Raw genomic sequence first — 26,305 nt, 5'->3', positions numbered from 1 at the left:
TCATTTTATTAAAAAATATTAAATGTAGTTTGAAGAAAAATTGTTTGGCATCAATTTAAGAGAAAATAAATTTTAATGTTTTTATAAATAATTATGTGTATTAATAGAAAGACTGATAAAAACAATTAGTATTAAGGTGATGATATACTATAGATTATGAAGAGAAGAGAAGAATCTCGATTCATGAAATACCTTTTAGTAAAATAAATATTCCCCAAATAGTGTGTGCATGTGATGAGAACCCCAAATAATGTATTTTTGACAATTGTATCGAGATTTGGTTACAGAGCTAGAATAAAGTGATTATATAAATTAATCAAGTAAAAGTTTGATTATTCAACGAGAACCATTTGGCACCGTTGGATCCAGGGGCAATCTCTCTAACCGTTGGATGAAACATTAGCAGAAACAACCTTCAAGAGGCCAAAACTTCTATATAAGTGACTCTCTCCACCTCCATCATTTCACACACTGCAGTTCAAAACAACCTCTTCAGTTATCTTTGCTTAATCAGTAAACCAAACCAAGCTTGTTCGAAACTCTTGGAACCTTCTATTTTCTCTTTCCCTTTCCTTTCATTGAAATCATGACACCTAACATCACCACCGTTACTGTGAATGGCACCACTGAGCAACCCAAAGGTCGTAGTGGCCGTGCCTTTGTGACTTTCCTTGCTGGGAACGGTGATTACGTAAAGGGTGTGGTGGGTTTGGCCAAAGGGCTGAGAAAGGCCAAAAGCATGTACCCTTTGGTGGTTGCTGTGTTACCTGATGTTCCTGAAGAACATCGTATGATTCTGAAATCCCAAGGTTGCACTGTCAGGGAGATTCAACCTGTGTACCCACCTGAGAATCAGACACAGTTCGCCATGGCTTATTATGTCATCAATTACTCCAAGCTACGTATATGGGAGGTATATATATATGTATATATATAGATATATTAACTTTTTGTTTTGAGTTAACTGGTGCACATATCTGTATCAAAGGCTTCTTTTTTCTTGTATATTTTTAACTACTGATTGAAAATTATTATTGGTTTCACTTCAAATAAATTTATCCTAAATCAAGTTTCTGATTTTATGAAGTGGTTTTTTTGTTTGTATGGTTGCATGTGTTACACGTAGTGCATATTGGTCGTTTAATTTGGAGGAGTTTCGGATGTTGTCACCTTTTATGTTAATTATGTGTTGTCTGGTACAGGGAAACCATTCTATGATACTCCTCCTTCATCCCTTTTATAATATATTACACCTTGTTGGCTCTCAATTTTTTTATGGAATATCATTTTTGTACTTAAATAAACTACATTTTTTTCTTTAACAAAAAAAAGAAGAAGAGGGTTTGTACTTGTTTGTAGCCCATCTAGTTTTTTCCTTAATTAAAAGTTAAAGGCCCAAAGAGTTTTTGGGATTATATTTGTTTTTCCTTTTTCCTCTGTTTTCATTTTTTTTGTTTTTTTTAAAAAAATATTTTTGGATTTCATTTGCATCCTTTTTCATCTTTTTTTTTTTAAATGTTATTTTGTGATTTATTTGCATCCTTTTGCCTATTCTTTCACGTGTTTATATTTTTTTAAACGTTATTTAAAACTAAATTTTCAAATATGTTGTTAAATATATAGATGTTTCAAATTTTAATTTCTAGAATTTACCAAACGCATCTTGGAAGCATTAAAATTGGAAAATGGTGTTTGAAAACACTTCTGAAAAATAATTCCTGGGAAGTATATTAAAAGTGTTTAATATTCCATAAATTATCATTGTCGGAAAGAGAAACAAAAATCAACACGTGCAAGCTTTTGCAACACGTTATCAATAGCTTGTTCCTAACGTTAACACGTTAGCAATAGCATGCTTCCATTCAAACTTTCTCCAACTCTATCTTATTTCCATTCAAGCTTTAAGAGAGTTTTACCTAAAGGATCAACAAATTAATTAACCCTTGGATTCAGTTTTCTTCATTTAATTTCCGGAACATATAACAATGTTTTGAAAACTAGTTTTAACTTACCAAAAAAAAGTGATAACAGAATCCGTGTTTACTTATCAGGCTTGATTAGTTTGAAGTTTTTGCTTTAAACATGGAAGATTCATTCTTACAAGGGTTCGTTTGTTGTGATTGAAAATTTGTGCAGTTTGTAGAGTACACCAAGATGATATACCTAGACGGTGACATCCAGGTTTTTGGAAACATTGACCACTTGTTTGATCTTCCTGATAGTTATTTCTATGCCGTCATGGATTGTTTCTGCGAGAAAACTTGGGGCCACAGCCCTCAGTACAAGATTGGTTACTGCCAACAGTGCCCTAATAAAGTTCAGTGGCCCTCTCATTTGGGTCCCAAACCTCCTCTATATTTCAACGCTGGTATGTTCGTCTATGAGCCTAATCTTGTCACTTACAGAGATCTTCTTCAAACCGTTCAAATCACCAAACCCACTTCTTTTGCTGAGCAGGTATGTGAGTTTATACATAGCAGGACATGTTAAGATAAATAAACAAGTTAAAAGTGTGATTGAGAATTTGTTTTCATGTGTTGGCAGGACTTTCTGAACATGTACTTCAAGGACAAGTACAAGCCTATACCAAACTTGTACAACCTTGTGCTGGCCATGTTGTGGCGTCACCCCGAGAATGTTGAACTCGACAAAGTTCAAGTGGTTCATTATTGTGCTGCTGTGAGTGTTTGTATATATCTATGTAGAGTCGTTAGTTACATGAATTTGTTTGATTATGAGTTGGTAATGTTTGTTGGTTACACCATAGGGGTCTAAACCTTGGAGATTCACTGGGAAGGAGGAGAACATGGAGAGGGAAGATATCAAGATACTTGTGAAGAAGTGGTGGGAGATATATGAAGATGAGACACTAGACTACAATAACAACAACTCTGTGAATGTGGAACGTTTCTCTTCAGCACTATTGGAGGCTGACATTCCACTTGTGTCAGCACCTTCTGCTGCATAATGTGCTTCTGTGCTTGTTACTGTTTACAACTATAAACTAAGCCTAACGACAAGTATATGTAGCGTTATTTGCTTTTTAGTTTTGGGTTTTATGAAGGGAACAACGTCTATGGCTTTAGTACTTTGGACGATGACCTTCACGTATACAAAGTTACATGTTATACAACTTTTTATTATTAGGGTTTAGAGGGCCTTTTACTATTACCAGTCCTACTTTCTTCTCATTCACCAGGAGGAGCTGTGGAACGATATCTTTGTTTTATTAAATTAAAATTTTGTAAGCTCTGTTTACTTTTCATTTTTCATAAAACACTAAGATATAACTAAAACTTAGAGTTAATCACTCAATTAAAAATTAGAGTTAATCACTCGAGATATTATTTGTTTTGAAAATAATTGTTCCGTCACGGTTTCACTATTCAACGTACTTAAATAGAAAATAAATTCAATTCATATTTTACACTATAATTATTTTATAAAATAAATTCTATGTTTTTACCTACTTTAATGTAGGAGAATATGATGAAGTCCCTCGTCTTTTTGAAATTAAATTACGAAGCTTCTCAAAATTCAACTGAACTACGAGAACAAAATTAAACAAATTAAATGAGCAAAATCAAACCGGAAAACAAAGCTTCTAACCAATATTATGTCCTTATAATATAACTAAGTCTTTTGCATGGACAGAGTCACTGCAATATTAGTTTGGCTTTCAAATTTTTTATCCCCATTCAATAGTTGATTCAGGCCTTTCATTTCACATATATTTTGTATTCATGACAGTAAAAAAAAATTAGTAAATGAAAAGTTAAAACAAACGGTGAAGATGACATTAGCTCCCAACTTAAAGCTCTGTTACATCCGATTTGACACTACAAAATTTATAACAGAAAAAATTAAAAATTAAAATTGTAAAACACACAAAATCCAATAATTTAAAACAGAAAAACTAAATAAGTTAATATTAATTATTTTTATTAATTTTTATTTAATAATTTAATTTATATTTTAATGAAATAACTTAATTAATATTTTACTATTATATTAGGTTAATATTAATTATTTTTATTGATTTTTATTTAATAATTTAATTTATATTTTAATGAAATAACTTAATTAATATTTTACTATTATATATAGTTTTTAAATAGATGTACTAGAACATGTAGGTGTTAAAATAGTTTTTATTTTCTTTTCATTAATGCAGAAAGTCAAATTTACTCTTTTTAATTTTATTACTACCAATTAAAAATATTTTATAATCGACATAATCGATATACACCTACAATGAGAGTACACATGTCTTCTACGTAAATACTCTACTAAAAGAAGTGGATCAATTTTATTTAAATAAATATAAAATACTTGAAACGTGCTTTAATACTAATATAAAAAAAAAATCCAATCAAAAATCTTCATCCTCCAAGATACAAGTCAATCAATAATAGTATGATTGAATCCGTGAAAGAAAGCACTTTTTTTCCCATGTTGCTTATTAGTATTCTCAAATTGTTTGATTTTGGGCTATTAGAAGTTAGGCTGAAGCGTTTTCTACACTTAAGGCTTTCTTTCTTAACTAACTACTACTTTAACCAAAAAGAAGATATTGAGTTTAACCTATGAACGAGTATACCTAAATAAAAATATAATGAAAAATTATATGCCAGAAAGAAAATATTTTGAAATAGTCCATTTTTAAGATAAGTTATGTCGCTCAATTGAATTATTTCACTCAAATCTTTAAAATATTGTATTTTATAAAATTAAGAAAGAAAGAAAAAATCATTTGCTAATGTGCTTGTGTTTTGTATTTTTTTGTATTTTTAAAACATCTCATCCTATTGAGAGGATTAGAACAAAAAGAAAGAGATTTTCGTTTTTACAATCTTCATTCTTCTCCAAGAAAACGTCACATCTCTTAGGAGAAGATTTAATGGAGTTTCTCTTCTCTCTTTTATTCCTTTAACTTTTCATTATTGTTTCTATTTTCAGTTAAACTTCAAAATTTTCCGTTAAATTTCCATTCTTGAAGTTGAATGAATTTTTATAGCTCTTAGAAACGTTCACTATCAGAAATAAAATAATGTAATAAATAAAAATATTAGGAGGAGCACTCCAACTCTAAAAGATCTAAAACTATACAAAAGCTAATATAAGACAAGATAATACTGAAGACCCTATATGACTCTCTCATCATTGATGTGGTGTGAATCTATCTCATTAGGTGCGGTGACTAGCATCCACTCTATGCCAAAAATTTGCATGTGTTCTTAAGGTGTTTGATGAATTGACCACTTTTAAAATAAATTTTATTTGAATACAAAATGAAAAAAATATTTTGAGAATCAAACAAATCAAGATGGTTTCTCGATATGTGGATGACCATTGTGATTGAAGAAGAAATCAAGAGGATATTAATTGGACCATGCAAAGAAAATTTAAATGAGGTCCACAACAACTTCATTACGTGTGTCAGAGCCACCTTTTGAAAATGTGAAGAGAATCTATATAAACCTTTTTAGAGTGATCTAGAGCATATGAGATTATATACCTAAATTTGTAGTACTCAAAATTCACAAAATAAGGAATGTGAACACATATCACATACACAATATAACAATTATGATCTCTTATTTTACCTTTAGGTAAGCTATATCTTATGGCATAGGAGGAATTTCCCAAGATAACCCATTCACTATCAACTTCTATATACACCATTTGTGCTGCTAGTAATCGAATTGGCAAAGATATAATACAACTATGGCATAATTCTTCAAGTCTTGTTATAATAATTACTTTCGATTCTGCAAGTTTTATATTCTTATAACGAATTGTATGATTGAAAATTTGAAAGTGACATGACTGAACATTCGGGGTAAAACCATAATTTAATATTTCTTTGGTATTAAAGAGACAACTGATTCCAGCTAATTAAATATATATTAAAAAACTAGTCTTAAACTGCAAAAGGTTCTTAACTGCAAGCTAGAGAATGGTTGGGCTAGACGGTGAAATATTACACACACATTGGTTTGAAATGAACTAAGGGAACAAAAGTAAAATAAAAGCAAATAACAGAAACTTCTGAATCCTTCACTCTTCCCAACTTCAAGCATTGACACCATTACCATTGGATGGCACATAGTATTGCATTTCTGTGTCATTCTTCGGATCCTTCACTGTTTCTTTAACTGCATCATCAATCGTTTTCACCTCTTCACTCTTCCCCCAAAGAACAGAATAGAGCCCCAACACTATCAGGAGAGACCCTATGGCACTGAACCAAATCAAGATGTGAGCCAAAACTTGTTATATATATATATATAGTTTATTTAGTTATGAATAAGTTGGTGAAAAATAAAAGAGCATGCAATTTCTTACGTTCCAACGTATAATTTCTCCCGAAGCAAAGCCCAGCTTAAAATGGCAGTGAGGACAAGCTGCAAAGGGGTGAATACAGAGACATAAAGAGGACCTTTTCTCTCAATGGCCCACGACATGAGGGAATACCCTAACCCAGTGGACAGTACTCCCTGCAAACAACATTAACATAAAACAAACATTATATAATTCTTTTATAAGGTTAACTAATTTAAAATAGTGTACTAATGTACATATGTAGAGGCTTTTGGGTTATGAATTTATTTGTATGTACCGCATAAAGAGCAGAAGAAAGTTTAATGCCATCGTGGAGTGACCAAGCCGATGCACTGTGGTTGAAACACAATGCAATGATGATGCATTGAAAGCTTGCCAAGAAACACATTAAGCCTGTGCTTGTGTAAGGAGCTGGGAACTTCTTGCTTATGTCTGTCTGAAATACGAAAAGAATGAGTACAAAATAATACAGTGGTTATTGAGTTATCTAAGTTGTACAATTGATGCTTACTTGAATCACGAACCACAGTGCCCAAACAAGGGTGCTACCAATTAAGAGGAAAGGGCCTATAAACATGTTTCCTGAGCCAGAACTGGCAGTTCCTTCCATTTTCTCTGCATATCTCCAGTGAATACTAGATTGGCCTAAACCAATCTCTTTTCCATGGTAAAATGACAAAAGCAATGCTCCACTCACACACAGTATTGTCCCGGATAACTTTGCTAGGCCAGACCTCTGCTTGATTCCTAGATTCTCTTGTCTTTCCATGCAACAACAACAACAAAAACAAAAATTAACAAAACAACAAAGTCAACATATGATTCTTGTGTGGAATAAAACATATTGGGTACCAACCTGAACATAACTGCCAGGATAAAAGTGAAAGCTGGGAGCAAATTGGTCAGTGCACATGCAATCGTAGCCGTTGAAAATTTTAGCCCCAGAAAAAATAGAATCTGATTTCCTGTAACTCTGCATTCAAGAGCTCAGAGTGATTAAGATGAAAATAAGATCTGAACTGCATTCTGTGAAGAACATTTAAATTTTATTTTCATCTTGGTTCACCTCTGTTAATGTTATATCAGGAAGAAATCTTGCACGGTAATGAAATAGATAAATAAAATGTATTACCCTGTCAAGGAGGACATTAATAACCGAAACATAAGTGGCTTTGTCAACCTGGGAAGTGTCTTCCTGAGGAAAGAAGAGATGGAGAAAATTGAAGTTAACTTATTAAGACGTAATAAATGGTCGCAAATTTATGCATGCAAGATGCCTTTGCTGATGAGGCTAAATTGGAATAGTAAATAAAGTTAATGTCAGCCAGAAGAACCTGACAATTCCCACCGATCAAGAATTCCCGTAGAAGTACGAGACAAACATTAATGAATCTCTTTAGTATTCGCCAAAAAAAAGCTTAAAGTGAATGTCATATTTAAGTCACGGGTTACTACTACAGCTCAATGGCACTACGTTTTCAGAAACTCCGTGAAACGTGTAGTAGCACTACTTGTTTCAAGGATTAAAGTGCTTGCTGGCACGTAAGATGCGGAGAGACTCATAACGCGTCCTACATGCATGCCATTTAGCATCATCGTTTTGTGATATCTACGGTACTCTACACAAATTTGGAGGAGACAAAGAGTAAACCAGTGCTTGAATCAAGCTTTTGGAGTTTCCCCATCAACTGAGTCATAATGGTAGCTGTCTCGTTGATAACATTTTTTCTTATCTCCCCCCTCCTCCCCTTCATGCATGTTCCCAGCAAGGCATGAAACGTCATTCATGAAAGTTTGTATATTTTCCAGTTTCATTAACCGTTTGAAAACGTTTGAGTTTGATAGAGTCAAATGAAGCCGATAATCAGTAGAACATCCATTTTGTTCATTTAAGAAAACTGTTTCCTTGATTATTATTTTTGTGTAATAAATGGAAAAGCCGTTACCGAATAAGAACAACTGGCACTTTTCTTTTCACACTCTCCCTCTACTCCATAAACACAGATACATGCATTAATAGATATATGAACAGCACAATATTTCAACGAAAACATAAGGGATCGACGGTGACCCTCTGTATCAGAAATGTTAGTACTTAAAATCCTTTGATGCATGCATAGTGTACATGAAATAAAACAAAACGAGAGAGTTAAGGGTGCACATATATAATATTACCATTCGAGCCAATACGCAAATGGAGCAATGGACAGAGTTGCAAAGAGTTGTCGATATGCAACAAGGATAAGAGGGTTCATGCCAGCTTCTAATGCGAGCTTTGAAGTGATATTCATGCCCGCATAGATTAGCTGAACAACAATCATTAAGATGAGGGGAACGAGACCGCTAGCCATGTTTCTCTCTGTCACTCTCCGCCTTTGAAGTTTGGAGAGAGTGTTTTACATGAGAAGGGTAATGCTTCTGTGAATGAGATGCATGAGAGATAGCACGTATATATAGGCAACTTGCGTGAAGTAATAGTAAAAGAAACGGTGCCACCTTGCCACGACTAGTTACCTTTTAACATAAAACAACAGCTTTCATTGCTATTTCTTGCAGCACTTTGGGCTTTTGCGCGGGGTTTGGTAGCTATCAATGCATTTAGATTGGTGAAGTTGCTTACAATAACTTGTTTGGTTCCACACATTCGCATGTCAACAAAAACAATAAATTAAAGGGACCCATCACACTTCACACTTCTCCTCGTAGGAGCAGGCATTCTCACTCTTCAAAACTTCAAAACCAAAACATAACAGTTGTATACTCGATTTATATGAAAAGATATTAAAATAATAGTATTAAAAGTTGTAATATAAAGATTTATATGAAAAGATATTAAAATAATAGTATTAAAAGTTGTAATATAAAGCTTAGTTACACGTTGGCAACAGATTGCATGCAGCTAACTTGATGCTTCTCTCTTCCTTGAATTAAGCAGCGTTTCAGACTATGCATATATAAAAAATAGAGAGAGTAAGGGAAGTTTCACTTTCAGATACCCTTTTCAAGGCCTAATTAGTTACAATTTATGATGACATTTACTTTCTCATTGCCTTGGGAAATGTATGTGGAGTAAATTTCTGCTGCTTACAGTTAAGACTGTGCAGGTATCTTTTATTCATAGAGCCAGATGCAAGGCCGTATCAGGGGATGGCTTTGAAGTTAAACAAGGCAAATTTTCAAAATGCAAGGTTTTTCTACATTTTACTCCACCCCTACATCATCATCTTCTTCTTCACCTCCACTTACCCTCACGAGAAGTTTGTTTCCAATTTTGAATAAACGTTTTTGATAATAGGGAAGTTTGTTTCCAATTTTGAATAAACGTTTTTGATAATGATGTCTTAATGCAAATATATATAGACATTGCTTTAACCATCTATATGCCAAACTTTTCTATATATATGGTTAAGAGACATCCATCATCTATAATTTTTCTCGTCGCATCCAATACGTGGCGAAAAGAGCGAGTGTTATCAAAGAGAATGTTATAATTAAGTGGTGCGATTGGAACACTGATTAAGAAAAGAGTAGAAAGTTTTCTGATGAAAAATCTCTACTCCTATCAGTTTAAAACGACAGATTGTATTTGATGATTACTATATATTTAAATAACTAAAAGCATTTTAATAAACGTGTTAAGTGTAGCACTTAGTTATTAATTAATATGATCATGTATATGTAGTTTAATGTTGCTTATATTCATTCATATCAATGTGATGTGTTGCATATATTCATTTATTACGGCATTAATCTGGGTCTTAAATAACACGTAAGAGCTTCGGCTTAAACTTCAAACAAGTGTCGGACTTTATTATTTTCAGGAAAAGTAATGCAGCCAAGGAATAAGAATATAGTGAGAAACAAAATCAACAAGAATAGGTAGAGTACGAGAGATGATAAAAACAAAATATTACCAATATAAGTTTTTTTTTGTGTGTAGGCAATGTAGAGCTACTTTTTTTATTTATTTAATAGTAGTTTTAGTTGGATATAAAAATTATATTTTATTTTAAATGAAGACAATTTCGTGCAAACTACTCAAAACTTCATCAAACTGACAATAGTGGATTTTTAAATATGAATATATATATATATATATATATGGATCATTATATTTATAAATAAAAATAAAAATTAATAATTAATTCTCTATAAACCAAATTTTTGAAAAAAAAAATTATTAAATAACAAACAAATTCATAAAAAAAAAGTAATCATTATATTGATTAATTTAGAAAGTAAAAAATTATTGATATACTAATAGAATCTAAAATATTAATAGTTAAAATCTTGATAGGTATGGTTAAATAACAATTTAAAAATTATTTTATAAATTTTTAATAATAATATAAATTATTTTAAATACTAATATTTTTTTAAGTTATAAGGTGGTTTTTAATTTAATTAATATAATAATTAATTATTTTAATTTTTAAAATTAATTTTTCTTACTGATTTTGCAACTGTAAGTTATACTTATGAGTTTAAGTTTATAAAAGAAACTAATAATTTTAATGTAAATAGCTTTGATTCTCTCTTGTTCTTGTTGTACATAAAAATATATATAAGACTTTAAAGTAAACTAAAAGTAAAAAAATAAAATATAAATTGTTAATATTTGGAATTAAAATATATATTTAATTTACCATAAAAGTTTGGAATAAAAAAAATATATTAAAAAAATTTATTCAGTTTTTTAGACCCAAGTTAAATATGATCCTTGGTCCTTTGAGTAAGAATCCCTCTAAATTATTCTTTCTATTTTTTTTTTTTACAAAAACATTCTTAATTAAACCCGTGACATATTGAGATATAGTATTATTGGAAAACAATTAGAAGTACATCCATTAAAGTCTTTAAATGATTACTTTTTATATGTGTAAAATTTATAACACTACAGAAAGGTTATTAAATAAATATTTTTAAATAAAATTAATGTTAAACACTACAAATAAGTAATTATTATAAATAATTTTTAAATTAGTATTTAGTCATTTATTAAAATTTTAGTTATCAATTTTAAAATTTAAATAATTTATAGTTAAACTAAAACTCTATAACTAATTAGATACTATTTATTAATAATAGAAAATAACTTAAATATTAATATATTTTTTAAAATAATATATATCTTATTTATAGAATAATTAATTATTTTTAGTCTTTAAAATTGATTTTTGTTTACTAATTTTCTTGTAATGATGATAGACTATAAAAATCATGAATAAGATAATAATTATGTTTTATTCATTTAAAATAATTTTTTCTAATAATAAGTTGATAGTTGATTTGTAACCGATAGCTTAATATGAGGCCAAAGAAGGAAGAGAATAATAAATAGCAGGAACGTGATATACTTTTCATTTAAAATAAACGTTTCTAATAATATGTTGATATTTGATTTGTGATGAATAGCATAATAACAGGCAAAACAAGGAAAATTATAGAAACCTGCTGGGATCAACCTAGTGATAGGATATGTTGAGTATCATGCATAATTTATTGGGTTCATTGTAAAAACAAAATAATAATCACCCAAACATATGTTTCCAAAATAAATTTTATTTATAAACTCTCACTATACATCACAAACTCCTTTATTATTTGATGCGAAAACATTCCCGGTAACTTAACATTACATATTATTATTTTTAAGGATTTAAATATGTTTGTTTATAATCCAAACTTTAAATTTGTAATAAAAAAATTAAAATGAATTATTACCATTGGTAATGATAATTTGACACTATTTTTTTTCTCACATCCAAATTTCAACTCTATATTATTATTTTGTTTACATTTATTTTTATTATTTTAATATAATATTTTATTGTAATAAGTGAATATAGGTAAAATATAGTAATATATATCAAATAAATTTTTAAGTATGAATTATAATATTATAACATGTAACAATAAATTAGTATAAAATATTTTAAAATACTATACATTAGACTAAAAACGAAAAAAAAAATTAACATAAAAGTACATTATAAAAACATATTTAATCGTTATTTTAATAAACTATTACTTATGTTTATTACAAAATTAATCAATAAAAAAATAAAAGAGATATTAGTATATTGAATTGGGAAACAAACCCTTTTATGCGATTTTTTTCATAGGATAACTTCATGAAAATAAATACAAATGAAGATTTTGTACCTCCTACTAGGATAAATTTTGAATTTAGTTTATGTTTTTACTTGCTTTGAAAATATTTAAACAAAAAAAATGTATTTCCCTTAATGTAAAATAATAAAAATATGGCATGTGGAAAGCTAGTGCACAACAAGGAGAGTGACGTGCTTAGGTAGGGTGACGAGTTTGGAAAATACAACGTGGTGTGCGTTTGGTTTTTAGGTTAAAAAAATATGTTTTAAACTAAAAACTAGGAATAAATATATACTACTTATAGAAAATTAAAAGTAGAAAACGGAAACAAATGATAGCTTACCGTTACAATTAAATTCAACTACGATTCATTAATATAAACATAGTTCCTTTCCTAATATTTTTTATCTTTAATATTTTGGAGACTTATAAATACTTTATAAATTTTTATATTCATTTTACATTTATTCAATTGTTATTTGGTATTTTATTTTGATATTTATGTTGTACTGATAGAGTCTATATGATGGAACACGAGACTCGACGTCCGATTCAGATCGACCGACATGACCAACAATAAGATTAATTAGTGATCCAATGTTTGTTAATATTATTTTATTAGGTTCATTAACGATGATGGGTCCACATATAAATTAACACAAATTTCAAAGGATTAGGTACACAATCATCTAATCTTAAATATTAAGTTTCGAGGGTTGAAATCTGACTTGAGCGTCGGAGTACCTTTTACAGATATCATCATACGAGTCTAAAGCTAGCGAGGAGGAAGAGTGAAAGAGTGAGAAGGTGGGAGTTGAGTTGAAAGGAAGGAACAAGGTGCACACCGACTGGAAGGTCCAATTATTCTCGTGGTTCCAACCCTATTCGAAAACATATATAATTATAATATTTAATGATATTAGATATCAAAATTTTTTATTTTTTTTATATTTAATTCTTAATTAATAATATCGTGTTTTTTACTATAATTTTTATAAAAAATTATTTAATTAATATTTAAAATGATAAAAAAATAAATACATATAAACAAGATATAAAAATGAGATATAAATAAAAATAAATAATAAATAGTCAAACTCACTTCGAAAATTGTAATCACATTGGGAAGGCAATTACCTCCATAAACTCTAACCTCAATTAATGAACTATTCTATAAATGTAGTTAAGGAATGACAACTCATAAATGATTGATTATTCTATAAAATTTATCAATAACTAACCCAGTGCTTAGAAATTGTCATAGAGATAATAGAAGAATTACAATGTCTGAGAAAATATTCATAAGGATTTTAAATTTCAATAAATTAAAGTATGTCTAGATAAAAACCCTTCTCAAATAACTCATGTTATCTTTCACAGTTTAAAAACATCTAACTAAAAAATATCAAACTAAATAACATCAAATGACACTCAAGGTTTATATGCGCTTCCCTTTTCTAGTATACAGTTAAAACAATGGAAGAAGTGTTCTTAACAAAAATCCATAACTAATTAGTAATTAATTACTGAGAAATTGTGAAAAATACAAGAGATTTGCTACGAAAAAAGTAAATTTCAATAAAAAAAATCATCTGAAAATTATAAATAAAAAATAAACGATAACAAACTTAAATTGGACGTCAATACTTAAACATAACGAAATTAAAATTTATTTTTTTTATTCTCATTAATCTGTGACATTCAGTAACAAAGAGAACAAAAAATAAAGTTATCACGATTTAGAGAAAAAAAGTAAAAAATGAAAAAAAGTTAAAAAGGCGGTAAATAGTGTTTGATGTAATAGAATATTTTTTGCATATTAATATGTTTAAAAAAATTTAAAATAGAATTTGTAAAATAAATTTTAAAATAATTTGATACACAATTTAAAAAAAAATATATAAATTATAATTAAAATATAATTTTCATAAGAAAATTGTATTTCAAAATAAAAATATTTTTTTTATAATTTTTTTATAAATATAGATATATTAAAATAAATAAAATAATAAAATTTAAATTGATTACCTGTTTAATATTTTCTATTTTATTATATTTAAAATATACTTATTATTAATAAAATGATGATAATAATTTATTATTTGAAAAATAATAGTTTATGTTAAAATATAATTGAGTGTATATAAAAACATAATATTTTCAGTGGAATGAAGAAAGTCTTATATATAATGGCTTTTGTTTTTTGTATTTATAATATTTTATTTGATTTTTATTTTTTCACTCTCGCAAATAAATAAACTTTAATGTTTTTCTTGAATTGAAGTGAGTATGGTCTACGAAAGAAAAAAAACAGTGAACAAAGAATGAGGTGAAGTCATTTGAATGAAAGAAAAGGGAATACAAATGAATAAATTTGTTACATTATATTTGATTGGTGAAAAGAAAAACCAAATTAACTATATGATATAATCAATTATAAAAGAATCTTGATTGAATTTAAATAGAAATAAATTAAAATTAAAATTTTAAAAAATAAATTGTTTTATGAAATGAAAATAATGTTAAAAATTATTTAATTTTTGAAATTGAGTATATATAAATAATTTCAATTGTTTCCCTCATACAAATTTTAAAATGTAAGAGTGTAATGTAAAAAATTCAATTGAAAAATGGGATTTGTATATTAAATTTAAACATATAAAAATAAAATGAAAATGTACCAACGAAATTAATATATAGCAACATAGTAAAATAAATTTCAGGACTACTACTTAATTCTTCGTATTAGTAAGTTTTGTGAGATTATTTTGTGTCAAATTATAATTTTAAGAATGAATTTGATAATAAATTATAAATAAAACTCCTTTATTTAAAATGCGTTAGACTTCTCGATCTTCCTGATCCTTTTGGTCTTCTCTCTCGGGTTGAGTTTTTTGTCTACTCTCTCGGGTTGAGTTTAGGGTATACCATTTTTTGGCTAATTCTCTCTGCACCAGGCCAATTATGACCTACACCCAATACTACAAAAAAATGTCTCTTTTACCCTTATTTTTCTGGATATTTATATCTGCAACACAAATAAGACAGTTTTGGATATACAAATCCAGAACTGAGATGTATCTTTCATATATGACAATCCACAACACAGTAATGTCTTTCGGATGCTAAAATCTGAAAGGTTGTTTCATTCCGTTCTGGAAAAAATGACAAAAGCAATTTGGGGTTTAAAAAAAAATAATGGGTGCAGATCAAAATTGATTTGGTGCAGGGAGAATTAGCCCTATTCCTTTAACTTGGAATTGAACTTAAATGACTCGTAAACTCACCTATCTGGGCTGGATTTATTGGGTCTCTCAGCCTTTGATATGGGTCTTCTCTCTCGAATGGGCGTGTCTACATGCAATGCACTCTTATGCCAAAGTCATAATTAGTTTTATAAAGTTATCATATCATTCACTTTCCTTACCTCTTAGGTTGAACATTTATTTATAATACTCTCTTATTAGACTTAAAACTACTTGTGTATTTTCTTTTTGCACATTATATTTATTAAACATAAACATGTATATTTTTATTATTTATTAAACATAAACATGTATATTTTTATTATGAACTTTGCTAAACTAACTAATTCAATTTTATTTATTTATATTTTTTTGTATTTAACATTTTGATCTGGTTTTTCGGTGTAATATTTCGGTTGATATTTTCACCTAAAAATAAAAAGTACAATAAATATATATATATATATATATTAATTAGGTGATATAAATATAAATAAGTGATAGAAATTTGAAAATAAGGATAGAGAAAAAATAATATACTTTAGGTGTCTGATTCAATATATGAGATAAAAGAAATAGAATAAATGGAAAAATAATAGAGTGAAAAGTATGAGTAATTTGTTTACTAATTTTATTTACATAAGCAACAAGAAAGTAAATTAGTGTAAAAGTTAGGGAGTTAAAAGCGTGAATTTAGTAATGATAAGAGAAGTAGTGATAGTGTAATACAAGAGAAGAAGTGGAACCGTAGAAGAAGTGGAACCGTAGAAGAAGTGGTTAAACTAAGAAGGAAGTGGTCACCGACACAACACAACACAACACAGTGACAGTACCATGGTTTGTGGCGGTGCATTCTCGCATCTCATTTTCACTGCTATTGCAATAGCAATAGCGATTCCATTGGGTGGCTGCGATACGCCTCCGGTGGTGTTTGTCTTCGGCGATTCCAACTCCGACACGGGTGGACTCGCTTCCGGACTCGGTTTCCCTATCAATCTTCCCAATGGCCGCACTTTCTTCCGCAGATCCACTGGTCGCTTGTCCGATGGACGCCTCGTCATCGACCTACTCTGTCAGTTAACTTTCCCCCTTCCTTCTTCGCATTTTCATTTTCTTTTACCAATTTCCATAGTTATACATATTATTCATATTTCAATCTCCAAATTCTTCAGATTCAATAATTAATAATCCCAATTAGTAGTATATTATACTCCAAAAGAAATGTAGATCGTAATGAACATTCATAAACCCACACTCCTTCTGTTCATTATTCAGTGTAATTAATGTAAGGAGTAGTGGAAATGGAGCCATATCTAGCTAAGGGGTTAGCTGAATGTGATGTCAATATGACGTCGTTTGATCGACGCTGTGTATTGTTTTATAATTGGGCCTGGCTTTTGGATTCCAAGAGAGCCCATTACGCGCCATAACGGGCCTAGGTTTCTGCATCCTTTAAATTTAGAGTATTTCTTCCTGTACCCTACGTTCTACTTCCTGCACCCCTACGTTTTACTTCCTGCACCTACATTCTTTGCAATATCAGAATTAACCTTGATAATTTTGGATGATTTCTGGAATAAGAGTTTCATAAGCAAAATAGGGTTCTGTAAGCAAGGTGTGTTCTTTTTAAAAATGATTATTATAAAAATTTAGAAATTTCACTTTGCAATTTAAACATTAGTGTAGAATCTATTTATGTTACTAGGGTATATATTATTTATTCTTTTTATAAATTAAGTAATTTTTACTGCAGTGGCAATTGAAAAATGGTACTGCCAAATGAAAGCTGAGGGATGGGGAATTAGGATGTTAGTTTCATATTTTATATCAAAATGTTCTTCAATCTGAAATATTTTCCTTCCAACATTTGCAGGCCAAAGTTTGAATGCAAGTTTGTTGGTACCATACTTGGACGCCTTGTCCGGAACCTCATTCACAAATGGAGCAAACTTTGCTGTGGTGGGGTCCTCTACTCTCCCTAAGTATGTTCCTTTTTCCTTAAATATACAGGTCATGCAATACCGGCGTTTCAAAGCTCGTTCTCTCGAACTTGTTACGGCAGGTAGATTTCCTTTGCAATATCTTATATCCTTAACTTAAAAAGTTAAAAAATTAAATTGTTTGCACTGTTTTTGTGTTGTGGCCTTTGTTTTAAGTGTTGACATTTGACTGCTATATTTCTTTTTCTCCGAATAGCATGCATGCATGCTTAACAATCAACACTGGTGTAGCTTTAAGCTGTCATATTTTTCTCTGTACTCTGATTCTTTTTTGAGTTCTAACCCCTATTAATGTACCAAAATTAGTCTTGTCCAAAGAATGGAGTCTGATCCGTTGGAGTTCAGATTTTTCTCTGTGATCTGATACCTTCGCTGTTTAGATTTTAACACTACTCTTGTTAATCTGCCTACATGTCAATGAATTCGCTTTTGCACTTAAAAAGTAGTATTCAATTACTGGGGAAAAATATATTCAATATACATTTGAGTTTGTATTTAAGAATGAACTGATTGCACTGCAGGTGCAAGAAATTTCATTAGTGACGAAGGCTTCCGCAATGCACTCTACTTGATTGATATTGGGCAAAACGACCTAGCTGATTCATTTGCTAAAAATCTGTCGTACGCACAAGTCATTAAGAAGATCCCATCATTTATAAATGAGATTGAGAATGCTGTTAAGGTCAGTTCAGTGTTCTCCATAATTGTTTTGTAAACTTATTATCTATGCAGCTGACTACTTTTCTTTGTTTAGTATTGGTGATTTAGGTTGCTGGAAGGGGATGAGTATAATCATAAAATTGATCCTAACGTTCTAGCCTATCCTTTCTGACTAAATAAGTTATCCCTTATTTTCTAATTTATTTCCTTTTTATTGAGTGCTTTCTCTGTTTCGGCAAATGATTCTGTGTAAATTGTTTGCTATGCAATTCTTATAATTCAATAGGTTATAGGTAAGAGGGCCAACAAATTTGTTTGTAACCGCCAACTTTCCCTTTATCGAAATAAGCTGCAACAATGATCTTGTCAGGGAGGTGTACATTGATTTTATAACAATTTATTCATTGATTTTTTTTATATCTCCTTCTTAGAGTGTGATGTTTTCTTATCTGCATGCAGAATTTACATAATGAAGGGGCCAGGAAGTTTTGGGTTCACAATACTGGGCCATTGGGCTGTCTTCCTAAAATACTTGCACTGGCTCAGAAGAAGGATCTAGATTCATTGGGATGTCTTTCTAGCTATAACTCTGCAGCAAGATTGTTTAATGAAGCGCTGCTTCTTTTGAGTCAGAAACTAAGATCTGAACTGAAGGATTCTACTTTAGTCTATGTTGATATTTATGGCATTAAGCATGACCTCATTACCAATGCCGCAAAATATGGTAATTCAAGCAAACACTTTCTTCTCGTTTAAGTATATTGATAATTATTTGACTCACTCTTTTGTTACTAATCTGAATCAAGTTTTCCTTGATTTCACCCCATTCACTCTTTTGTTACTAATCTGAATCTAGTTTTCTTTGATTTCACTCCATATATTATGATGACATAAATGACACAGATAACTAAATATATTTGGATAGAGGAATGCCAACAACATATTATTTTACACACTCCTTTGAAGACACTCTTTACTATTGGACTAAATTTTGTTTAATGCCACAAAATTTTGTTGGTTGCATTTTTTTATTTAGCAAATTTCACTCATAATTTTATAATTTTTAATAAATTTAATAAATACTACAGAATGTGTTTAATTGATGCATTGCTAGCACTCCTTAGTTGTCTTAACTTGGTAATGGTTCAAATTATTGCATTAATGATTATCATCATAATTTTGATGGTGTTTGTAAATGCATAATTGATCAGGTTTCTCAAATCCGTTGATGGTATGTTGCGGCTTTGGAGGGCCTCCTTACAACTTTGACGTAAGGGTAACATGCGGACAACCTGGTTATCAGGTCTGTGGCGAAGGGGCTCGATATGTAAGCTGGGATGGAATTCATCATACTGAAGCTGCAAATACGTTGATAGCTTCTAAGATACTTTCCATGGCTTATTCCACACCGCGGACACCTTTTCATTTCTTTAGCCGCTCCTGATTATGCACTCTGAGTGTGCAAAACAATGAATAAAAGGTTAGTTCATTGGTTTTTGGTTTACCAAATCTATGTAGTTTCCAATAACAGAGTCTGTGATGAAGTAATGCACGTGCTGAAGCTCTAAAAAGTTAGAGCCATGCAATTGGATTGTGTTCTAACTGGCCTATGATTCAGAATTTGGTTTTTATTTGACAATGTGGATGTATGTTTATTATGTAAACAATTGGTGTCTCACATGAATGCATTTTTGGCCTGTATGATCGGACATGTAATTGAATCAGTGAAAACTACCAGTCTAAAGAATCATTGTCCAAAATAACTAATTTTATATTTTAATATTATACAATATTTTGAATTGTTATGAAAACAGATACTGTAAAAGTTTTCTGATAATGGAACTCAAAACAGAATGAAAAAGGATAGACTGAGAGAAAGTTGTCTGCAAATAAGATCTTTCTAATGTCTTACGTTATTAGAAACCATTACAAGCCTTGTACTGAATAGTTACCACTCAGAGTTAACTAACTTAGAATTAATTTCCAAAAGCCATAAAGTCTTAACCTACAAATAACATAATTAATAAAATAATATAAAATTAAGACATAGATGTAGATCATTAAATAAAAAGTTTTCTTTGATAAAGTTAATGGTAACTGACAAAATAATGTATACTTAATTGCGTGTTAAATATGAGTTTTATTAATCTTAAACGTATTTTAGATTAAATTAAAAAATAGATTAGATTAAACGTATTATGAGATAATGTTGTATTATGCAAACAACTGATAACACAGACTATTGTATTTTTTGCCATGACACGATCATAAATAATAAGTCAACGCTAACAAATTCAGTGAAGTTTTTTCTTTCTTGCTGTTCACTTCTTTGAACCTCATGCGTTCAAAGAGATTTTTTTTTGGAATCTCAATTGGAGACACATTAAAACAAATAATAATAATGAGTGATTACAATAATTTATGGAATAATAAAGTGGGAAACGGATTTCAACTCTTAAAAGATCTAATTTTGATGACTTTTTAACTTTTGACGTTATATTGGGTATAAATTCTTTGAAGACATTTCTACATATATTACAATAATTGCGTTGAGTAAAAAATAACTTCTTAAATATTCATCAATTCTTATATCTTGTTCCAAATCTATTACACTAGGGGGTGGCAATGACCCATCCTGCATAGACCTACCTCGTGTTTGTCCGTAAAATGTGGATTGGGTTGGTTCGTTGTAAAATGTGGATTGAGTTGGTTCGTCCTGTGTTAGGAGTAACTCGCGGGTCTGCGGACCTGTATAAGAATTTATTTATTTTTTCAAAAATTAAAATTTTATTAATTATAAAAAAAATTATTTCTACTACTGAAAAATTAAAATTTTATCCGTGTTTCGATCAATTTAATTAAGATAAAATTATAAATTCAAGTACGATGATTGTTAGAAGGTTTGATTAAAAATAATTAAATTTTGCTTTGTATCTTTTTTTTTTTCTATATGTAAATGTATAAGAGTATCTTATCAAAATTTTGCTACAAAATATTTTAATGAAGAGGGACTACAATTTCGTTTAATAATTTTTATTTAAATTTATAAAATTAATAGTAAGAAGCATACAACAATTTACCACATAAAAAGTTCATTTTAAAAAATATTTTATTTTTCTTTCCAGCTTTATTTTAGTACATGCATATGCTTCTTTTTCCCTTGAAAATAACATCATGAGGCTATAAATAAAAGAGAAGGAGAAAATGTAGCACTTAGGATCTGCTTAGTTTGAAGAAATTGACAGTAAAAAAGAAAAGCATAAGGATCAAGTTGCTTTTGAAGTAAGTTTTTTACATTTATTCTCCTCCATAACTTTTTATAAAGCATAAGATTTGAATCGTTAAATCATATAATAATATCTTGTATATTCTTCATGTAATTTTTTTTATAAACAAAATATAAAAGTATTTATCGTATAATTTTATAATCAAAATTTAGTTATGTTATAAAAACCATATTATACGTCAAAATATAATAAAGTTGATTGATAAAATATCAAATATTTTTTAAATTATGTAAAATGTGTATACTCGATTTATTCACATCAATTATTTTTTCTAATTGTATCGATTTTGTGTTTTGGTAAAATGATAATTATGAGAAGTTATAATAGTGGGAAACGAGGATAGTTAGGTCCACATATTTGAGTGCAGGAGTCTTGGATTATTAGTGATGGCATCTGTTAGCAGCCATGCCACGCACCTGTTAGTGGGGACAAAGCTCGGAAGCTTTAGAACTATGTAGCTCACATTTGGAGCATTACTTTTCATTCTAAAAAACTCTTTTATTATTACAAATGAGTTTAATCAAAATAAAATAAAGGTTTGCATATTTGTTTATCTGCGTTTTTTATGATAAGTAAAAAAATTATTTATTTTTTGAATGTTCTAATGCTTTGGGTATTTGGAGTTGAGTTTGGAAGATTATTCATATTTTTCATTTCTCTAATTAGGATGATCTTCTTTCTTTTATTAAGAGTGGTCATTTGGTTAAATTGATTAAGCTTTCTTTGATAAATTTTTTCATTTGGATGATATGACGTAGGGGGAATTTTGCTCGTTTTCATGATAAGATTGAGGTTTCTTGGACTATTTCGATTATTAAAGATTTAACTTGTTTGGTGGGTAACTCGTCTAAAACTTCTATGAAAAATGATATGTTGAATTTCAACGTGATTAAGTTTTTTCTTTTTTGTATTAATACTCGCACTGGTAAAGTTCTTCGTCCTCTTCCTGTGATATGAGAGTTTTCTTCACTAGGCTTGGATAAAATTAACACTGATAGGGCTGCTAGGGGATATCCAGGTCTTGCTACTTGTGGATGTATTTTTCGTGGTGGGAGTATGGGGTAATTTATTGGAATTTTCTCTGCGTTCCTTGAGATTCATACTACTCTAGTTGTTGAGTTTTATGGAGTTATACATGTTATGGAGGAAGCTCAAAAGATGAGACTTACTAATGTCTGGTTGGAATGTGATTTTGCTTTGGTTTGTGCTGCGTTTACTTTTTGGAAAAATGTTTCTTCAATGCTTTGGAATCGATTGAGTACTTGTCTTAATTACTGTAGAAAAATCAGGTTTAGGGTTACTCATATTTTTTGTGAAGGGAATGTGTGTGCTGATAAATTGGCTAATTTAGGATTTATTCATAGAGAATCATTTCATCGGTTTAATACGCTTCCATCTAGTCTGTTCTTAGAATTCTTTATAAATACGTATTATGTATCGTTTTTGTTAACATCTGAACATAGTTATGTATTTAAGTAGTATGAAATACCATTCCTTCTTTCTCTTTTCAAGTGAATATAAATCTTCATTATTACTTTTTGAAAATTAATATAATGTGGTTATTACTTATTTATAATTTATGAAAATATAAATATTTAAGAATCAAATAAAAAAAGAAAACAGTAAATGTGCAGTCAACTTTGAAAAAGAGAAATAAACATGAACAAAACTTTCTTTTTGACTAAATAGATGATCAAAATCTGTGTTCACCAAGCATGATAACTTTAGATGTTCACCTCTTGTGAAAAAAAGATTATAATAGAAGATGATAGCTTCTTCCTTCTTTTCAGTTCAATGAATAACAACTACAGGGTCAAAATCATCATCATCATTATCTAAGGTTGTCAGCATGTCACAGTCACTGGCTCATAGGCCATAACCAGTTCATCAGATACATATGCATATAACTGTAATTTCATAACGAAAGATTTAAGTCTAAATGCTCACTCCTTTTGTCTTTCTCTTCACCATTATCTTCCTCAGCTGGCACCAATTGTGTCGCATCTTGAAAATCTTCTTTCTGGTCTATGAGGTCTTTGCGTGAAGGAGCAGCAAGATCGTGATGAAGAGGACCTGAAACTTGACTACTCTTTGCCATGTCTCCACAGTCAATAAAGTCTTCTACTTCAAACTTTGGGTTCCAAATACTCCTTTCCCTCACTTCATCCATCTTCTTGTTATCATCTTTGTTCTCCTTATAGAGTCGATCGCGAACATCTTTTGTCCTCTTTACCAAGGCAAAGAACCTTTCCATCTTCAGCTCCTCATTTTCTTCTTCATTTTCAATTTTTCTCTTCCTTTTTTCTCCCTCCATGCTCCTTAATTAACCAACGTAGCTCTATATCTTAAAGAGAAAAAGAAAACAAGAGGAATTATTATGGAGAAGACTATGTATAGTTCCCTGTGCAGAGAAAGAGAAACACCAACTAAAAAAGAAACATGGGAGAAAAGAAAAAGGAAATTTGAGGAGGTAACAGAGAAGAAGAAAGAGCACGAATAAGGGTTGAGATCTGATATGAACTTGCTCTACTCAGAAAATGAAGCATGGAAATTGCTGAATGAATTCAATGAGCTCAAACCGTGTTAATTGACTCACAAGAGAGGTCAATACTAGCGTGTTATTTTATTTACTATACCCACATTATTGGATTGACATTAATGCCCTTTAATATCTATTTTCATGGTGTAAAATATCTATCCTTTTTGTTCATGATTAATATATTTATCACAAAATTGACTAACCAACCTCTAATCATCTCAAACTTTAACTTTAGCTAATGAAATAAGTTTTAATTTTTTTTATGATTGAAGAATTTAAGTCGACTAAAAATAAAAATATTTAAATTTGATTAAATATGGATATACTAAATTGACTAAATTTAGAATACTTTATAACATATAAATTATCTAAATTTTATTTTATGAATTAGTCTTGTTCTCGAACTAGGTTGGGGACTGGGAGAACTATCGTCTTCGGATGTCACTCGGTCGGTCGTGTCTCACTTCCTCCTTCGGTCCTTCTCACTGAACAACTCCTCAGGCTGATGGGGTACCTGCAGATGACACTCCAACGCTCAAGTCAGTGGGGTATCGTATTCGGCTGGTTAGAATACTGTAGATAATGACGTACCTTCTTCCTTGGAATGCGTGATATTTATATTACCTTAATGGGCCCTTGTTGTTGGGTCGGATTAGGGGGTTGTTTAGCGATTAGGGTTGGATTAGGTCGTTTCCTAACCGTGGGTTGACCTTTGCTAATTAGGTCAACAGTTTGACTTGAACACCTTATGTCGGTCGGCCACATATGACACGTGATCGACCTCGTACCTTAAAGTATGGTCTTAACGACCGGATCAATAGACCGGTCGGCCATCCCAGTACAAGTCTCGTTAGGAATTGGCATTATCATTGACCTCATTAGAAATCACATCAGCAACCAAGTCATTTTGTATGTATTCTTTATCAACAGAAAAGTATTGAACAACATCATGAATGTTTTCATTATCAACAAAAAAAAAAATATCGGAAAAGTATTTGACAACATAAAAAAATATTCTCGGTGGCTTTTTTAATCTTAGCAGCCTTGTGAAAATATTTAGTGTTACTGTTCCTAAACATGCTAAGAAACACGGGTTTTCTCCTTCCAAAACTCACATTTAAGAAATAAAGTCAACTCTAAATTTTTCAACTTATTGATATGATCATCACCAGCACCAGCAGTACCATAATCAATACTGAATCTCCTAAGAATTTATAACTAACCTTGCCAAAAATCTCACAATTACAAACACCTAGTTTCTTCTTAACTTTCCTTCTGGATTAGGATCCAAATCACAACTTTACAATCTAAATGTTTAATTATGTTGAAGATTAATTTAGTAAAAATCTTATATTAAGTTTCATCAGTGATTGAGCTTGGTTATATGTGAGGGAACCTTGGTCCCTATGATTTGTTTTACATATATATATATATATATATATATATATAAATATATAAATAAAAACGTTTTTTAATTAATTTTAGTATATTTTATATATTTGACATCTTCAAAACTTTATATATCTATAAAAGAATTGACACCTCAAAATATCTTTTAAAGAAATGACATGATTTAAGGGGCGTTTTTCACAAGAATGTATGATGACATCATATAATTTGTGTGCATTATACTTTAACTTTCTCTTCTACTAGTACCATTTGAATAATTTGTCTAAGTGACGTTTTAAGTCCAGTAAACATTTTTTTGCGTGTGTTTGAGAAAAATTCAATAACTCATAATAACAACTAAGCGTAAAATATGGTCACGCTTCGTCTGAGACAAAATTTTTTGTTTTATATGTCAGATGATACGACATTCTATAATTTCTTTTTACATATGATAAACAAAGTATTCACTAAGATGGTAAGAACATAGTCTTAAGTTAATATAATACTTCATGAATAATTTTTATGCTTATTCTATATCGCAAAGTTCCCTTTATTTGCCAAAAGGATCTGCAAAAACTTATATCACATAAATAATCTCTTGGTATGAGTTAAAGATTTTTTGTTTCAACAACTCTCTCAAGTATAATTTGTCAATCCTATAAATATAGTTATATCAATCAACTCAATATTAAGATAGAATATAAATATAAATATTATATATATTTA

General features: G+C 29.9%; 4 protein-coding genes across 4 annotated transcripts; 2 read left to right on the top strand and 2 right to left on the bottom strand.

The window, feature by feature from the left end:
• Window positions 1-465: 465 nt before the first annotated feature.
• Window positions 466-3,248, top strand: LOC137814895 (galactinol synthase 2). The gene is made up of 4 exons (XM_068617832.2): window positions 466-913; window positions 2,137-2,457; window positions 2,545-2,679; window positions 2,768-3,248. Exons 1-4 carry the CDS (start codon window positions 587-589, stop codon window positions 2,966-2,968), a joined length of 984 nt encoding a protein of 327 aa, XP_068473933.1. The 5' UTR covers window positions 466-586; the 3' UTR covers window positions 2,969-3,248.
• Window positions 3,249-5,836: 2,588 nt separating this feature from the next.
• On the bottom strand, window positions 5,837-8,968 carry UMAMIT25 (nodulin MtN21 /EamA-like transporter family protein). Its single transcript, XM_068617831.2, has 7 exons — window positions 8,521-8,968; window positions 7,478-7,540; window positions 7,202-7,318; window positions 6,857-7,106; window positions 6,623-6,781; window positions 6,349-6,500; window positions 5,837-6,244 (listed from the first exon to the last, which is right to left on the bottom strand). Exons 1-7 carry the CDS (start codon window positions 8,694-8,696, stop codon window positions 6,076-6,078), a joined length of 1,086 nt encoding a protein of 361 aa, XP_068473932.1. The 5' UTR covers window positions 8,697-8,968; the 3' UTR covers window positions 5,837-6,075.
• A 7,400-nt stretch (window positions 8,969-16,368) lies between these two features.
• Window positions 16,369-20,073, top strand: LOC137814893 (GDSL-like Lipase/Acylhydrolase superfamily protein). The gene is made up of 5 exons (XM_068617830.2): window positions 16,369-16,776; window positions 17,578-17,766; window positions 18,226-18,386; window positions 18,824-19,088; window positions 19,576-20,073. Exons 1-5 carry the CDS (start codon window positions 16,539-16,541, stop codon window positions 19,806-19,808), a joined length of 1,086 nt encoding a protein of 361 aa, XP_068473931.2. The 5' UTR covers window positions 16,369-16,538; the 3' UTR covers window positions 19,809-20,073.
• Window positions 20,074-23,305: 3,232 nt separating this feature from the next.
• NIMIN-3 (NIM1-interacting 3) lies at window positions 23,306-24,255 on the bottom strand. The gene has a single exon (XM_068617829.2). The coding sequence runs from the start codon at window positions 23,963-23,965 to the stop codon at window positions 23,567-23,569; it is 399 nt and encodes a 132-aa protein (XP_068473930.2). The 5' UTR covers window positions 23,966-24,255; the 3' UTR covers window positions 23,306-23,566.
• Window positions 24,256-26,305: the final 2,050 nt, after the last annotated feature.

This window comes from Phaseolus vulgaris, chromosome 1 (assembly GCF_051622355.1).
Source record: "Phaseolus vulgaris cultivar YP4 chromosome 1, ASM5162235v1, whole genome shotgun sequence".
NCBI classification, from domain to species: Eukaryota; Viridiplantae; Streptophyta; class Magnoliopsida; order Fabales; family Fabaceae; genus Phaseolus; species Phaseolus vulgaris.
Note: the sequence above shows the minus strand (reverse complement) of the source record. Positions and strands in the feature narration are given on the sequence as shown.

What these genes read in the sequence shown, in the direction of transcription:
- LOC137814895 (XM_068617832.2), top strand. Translation starts at nt 587, where the DNA reads ATGACACCTAACATCACCACCGTTACTGTGAATGGCACCACTGAGCAA. An exon ending in CCAAGCTACGTATATGGGAG is followed by an intron (nt 914 to 2,136) that starts GTATATATATAT and finishes AAATTTGTGCAG; the next exon opens with TTTGTAGAGTACACCAAGAT. An exon ending in TGGTTCATTATTGTGCTGCT is followed by an intron (nt 2,680 to 2,767) that starts GTGAGTGTTTGT and finishes GTTACACCATAG; the next exon opens with GGGTCTAAACCTTGGAGATT.
- UMAMIT25 (XM_068617831.2), bottom strand. Translation starts at nt 8,696, where the DNA reads ATGGCTAGCGGTCTCGTTCCCCTCATCTTAATGATTGTTGTTCAGCTA. An exon ending in TTTGCGTATTGGCTCGAATG is followed by an intron (nt 7,541 to 8,520) that starts GTAATATTATAT and finishes TTCTTTCCTCAG; the next exon opens with GAAGACACTTCCCAGGTTGA. An exon ending in ATCCTGGCAGTTATGTTCAG is followed by an intron (nt 7,107 to 7,201) that starts GTTGGTACCCAA and finishes TTGCATGGAAAG; the next exon opens with ACAAGAGAATCTAGGAATCA.
- LOC137814893 (XM_068617830.2), top strand. Translation starts at nt 16,539, where the DNA reads ATGGTTTGTGGCGGTGCATTCTCGCATCTCATTTTCACTGCTATTGCA. An exon ending in AGATTGAGAATGCTGTTAAG is followed by an intron (nt 18,387 to 18,823) that starts GTCAGTTCAGTG and finishes ATCTGCATGCAG; the next exon opens with AATTTACATAATGAAGGGGC. An exon ending in TACCAATGCCGCAAAATATG is followed by an intron (nt 19,089 to 19,575) that starts GTAATTCAAGCA and finishes ATAATTGATCAG; the next exon opens with GTTTCTCAAATCCGTTGATG.
- NIMIN-3 (XM_068617829.2), bottom strand. Translation starts at nt 23,965, where the DNA reads ATGGAGGGAGAAAAAAGGAAGAGAAAAATTGAAAATGAAGAAGAAAAT.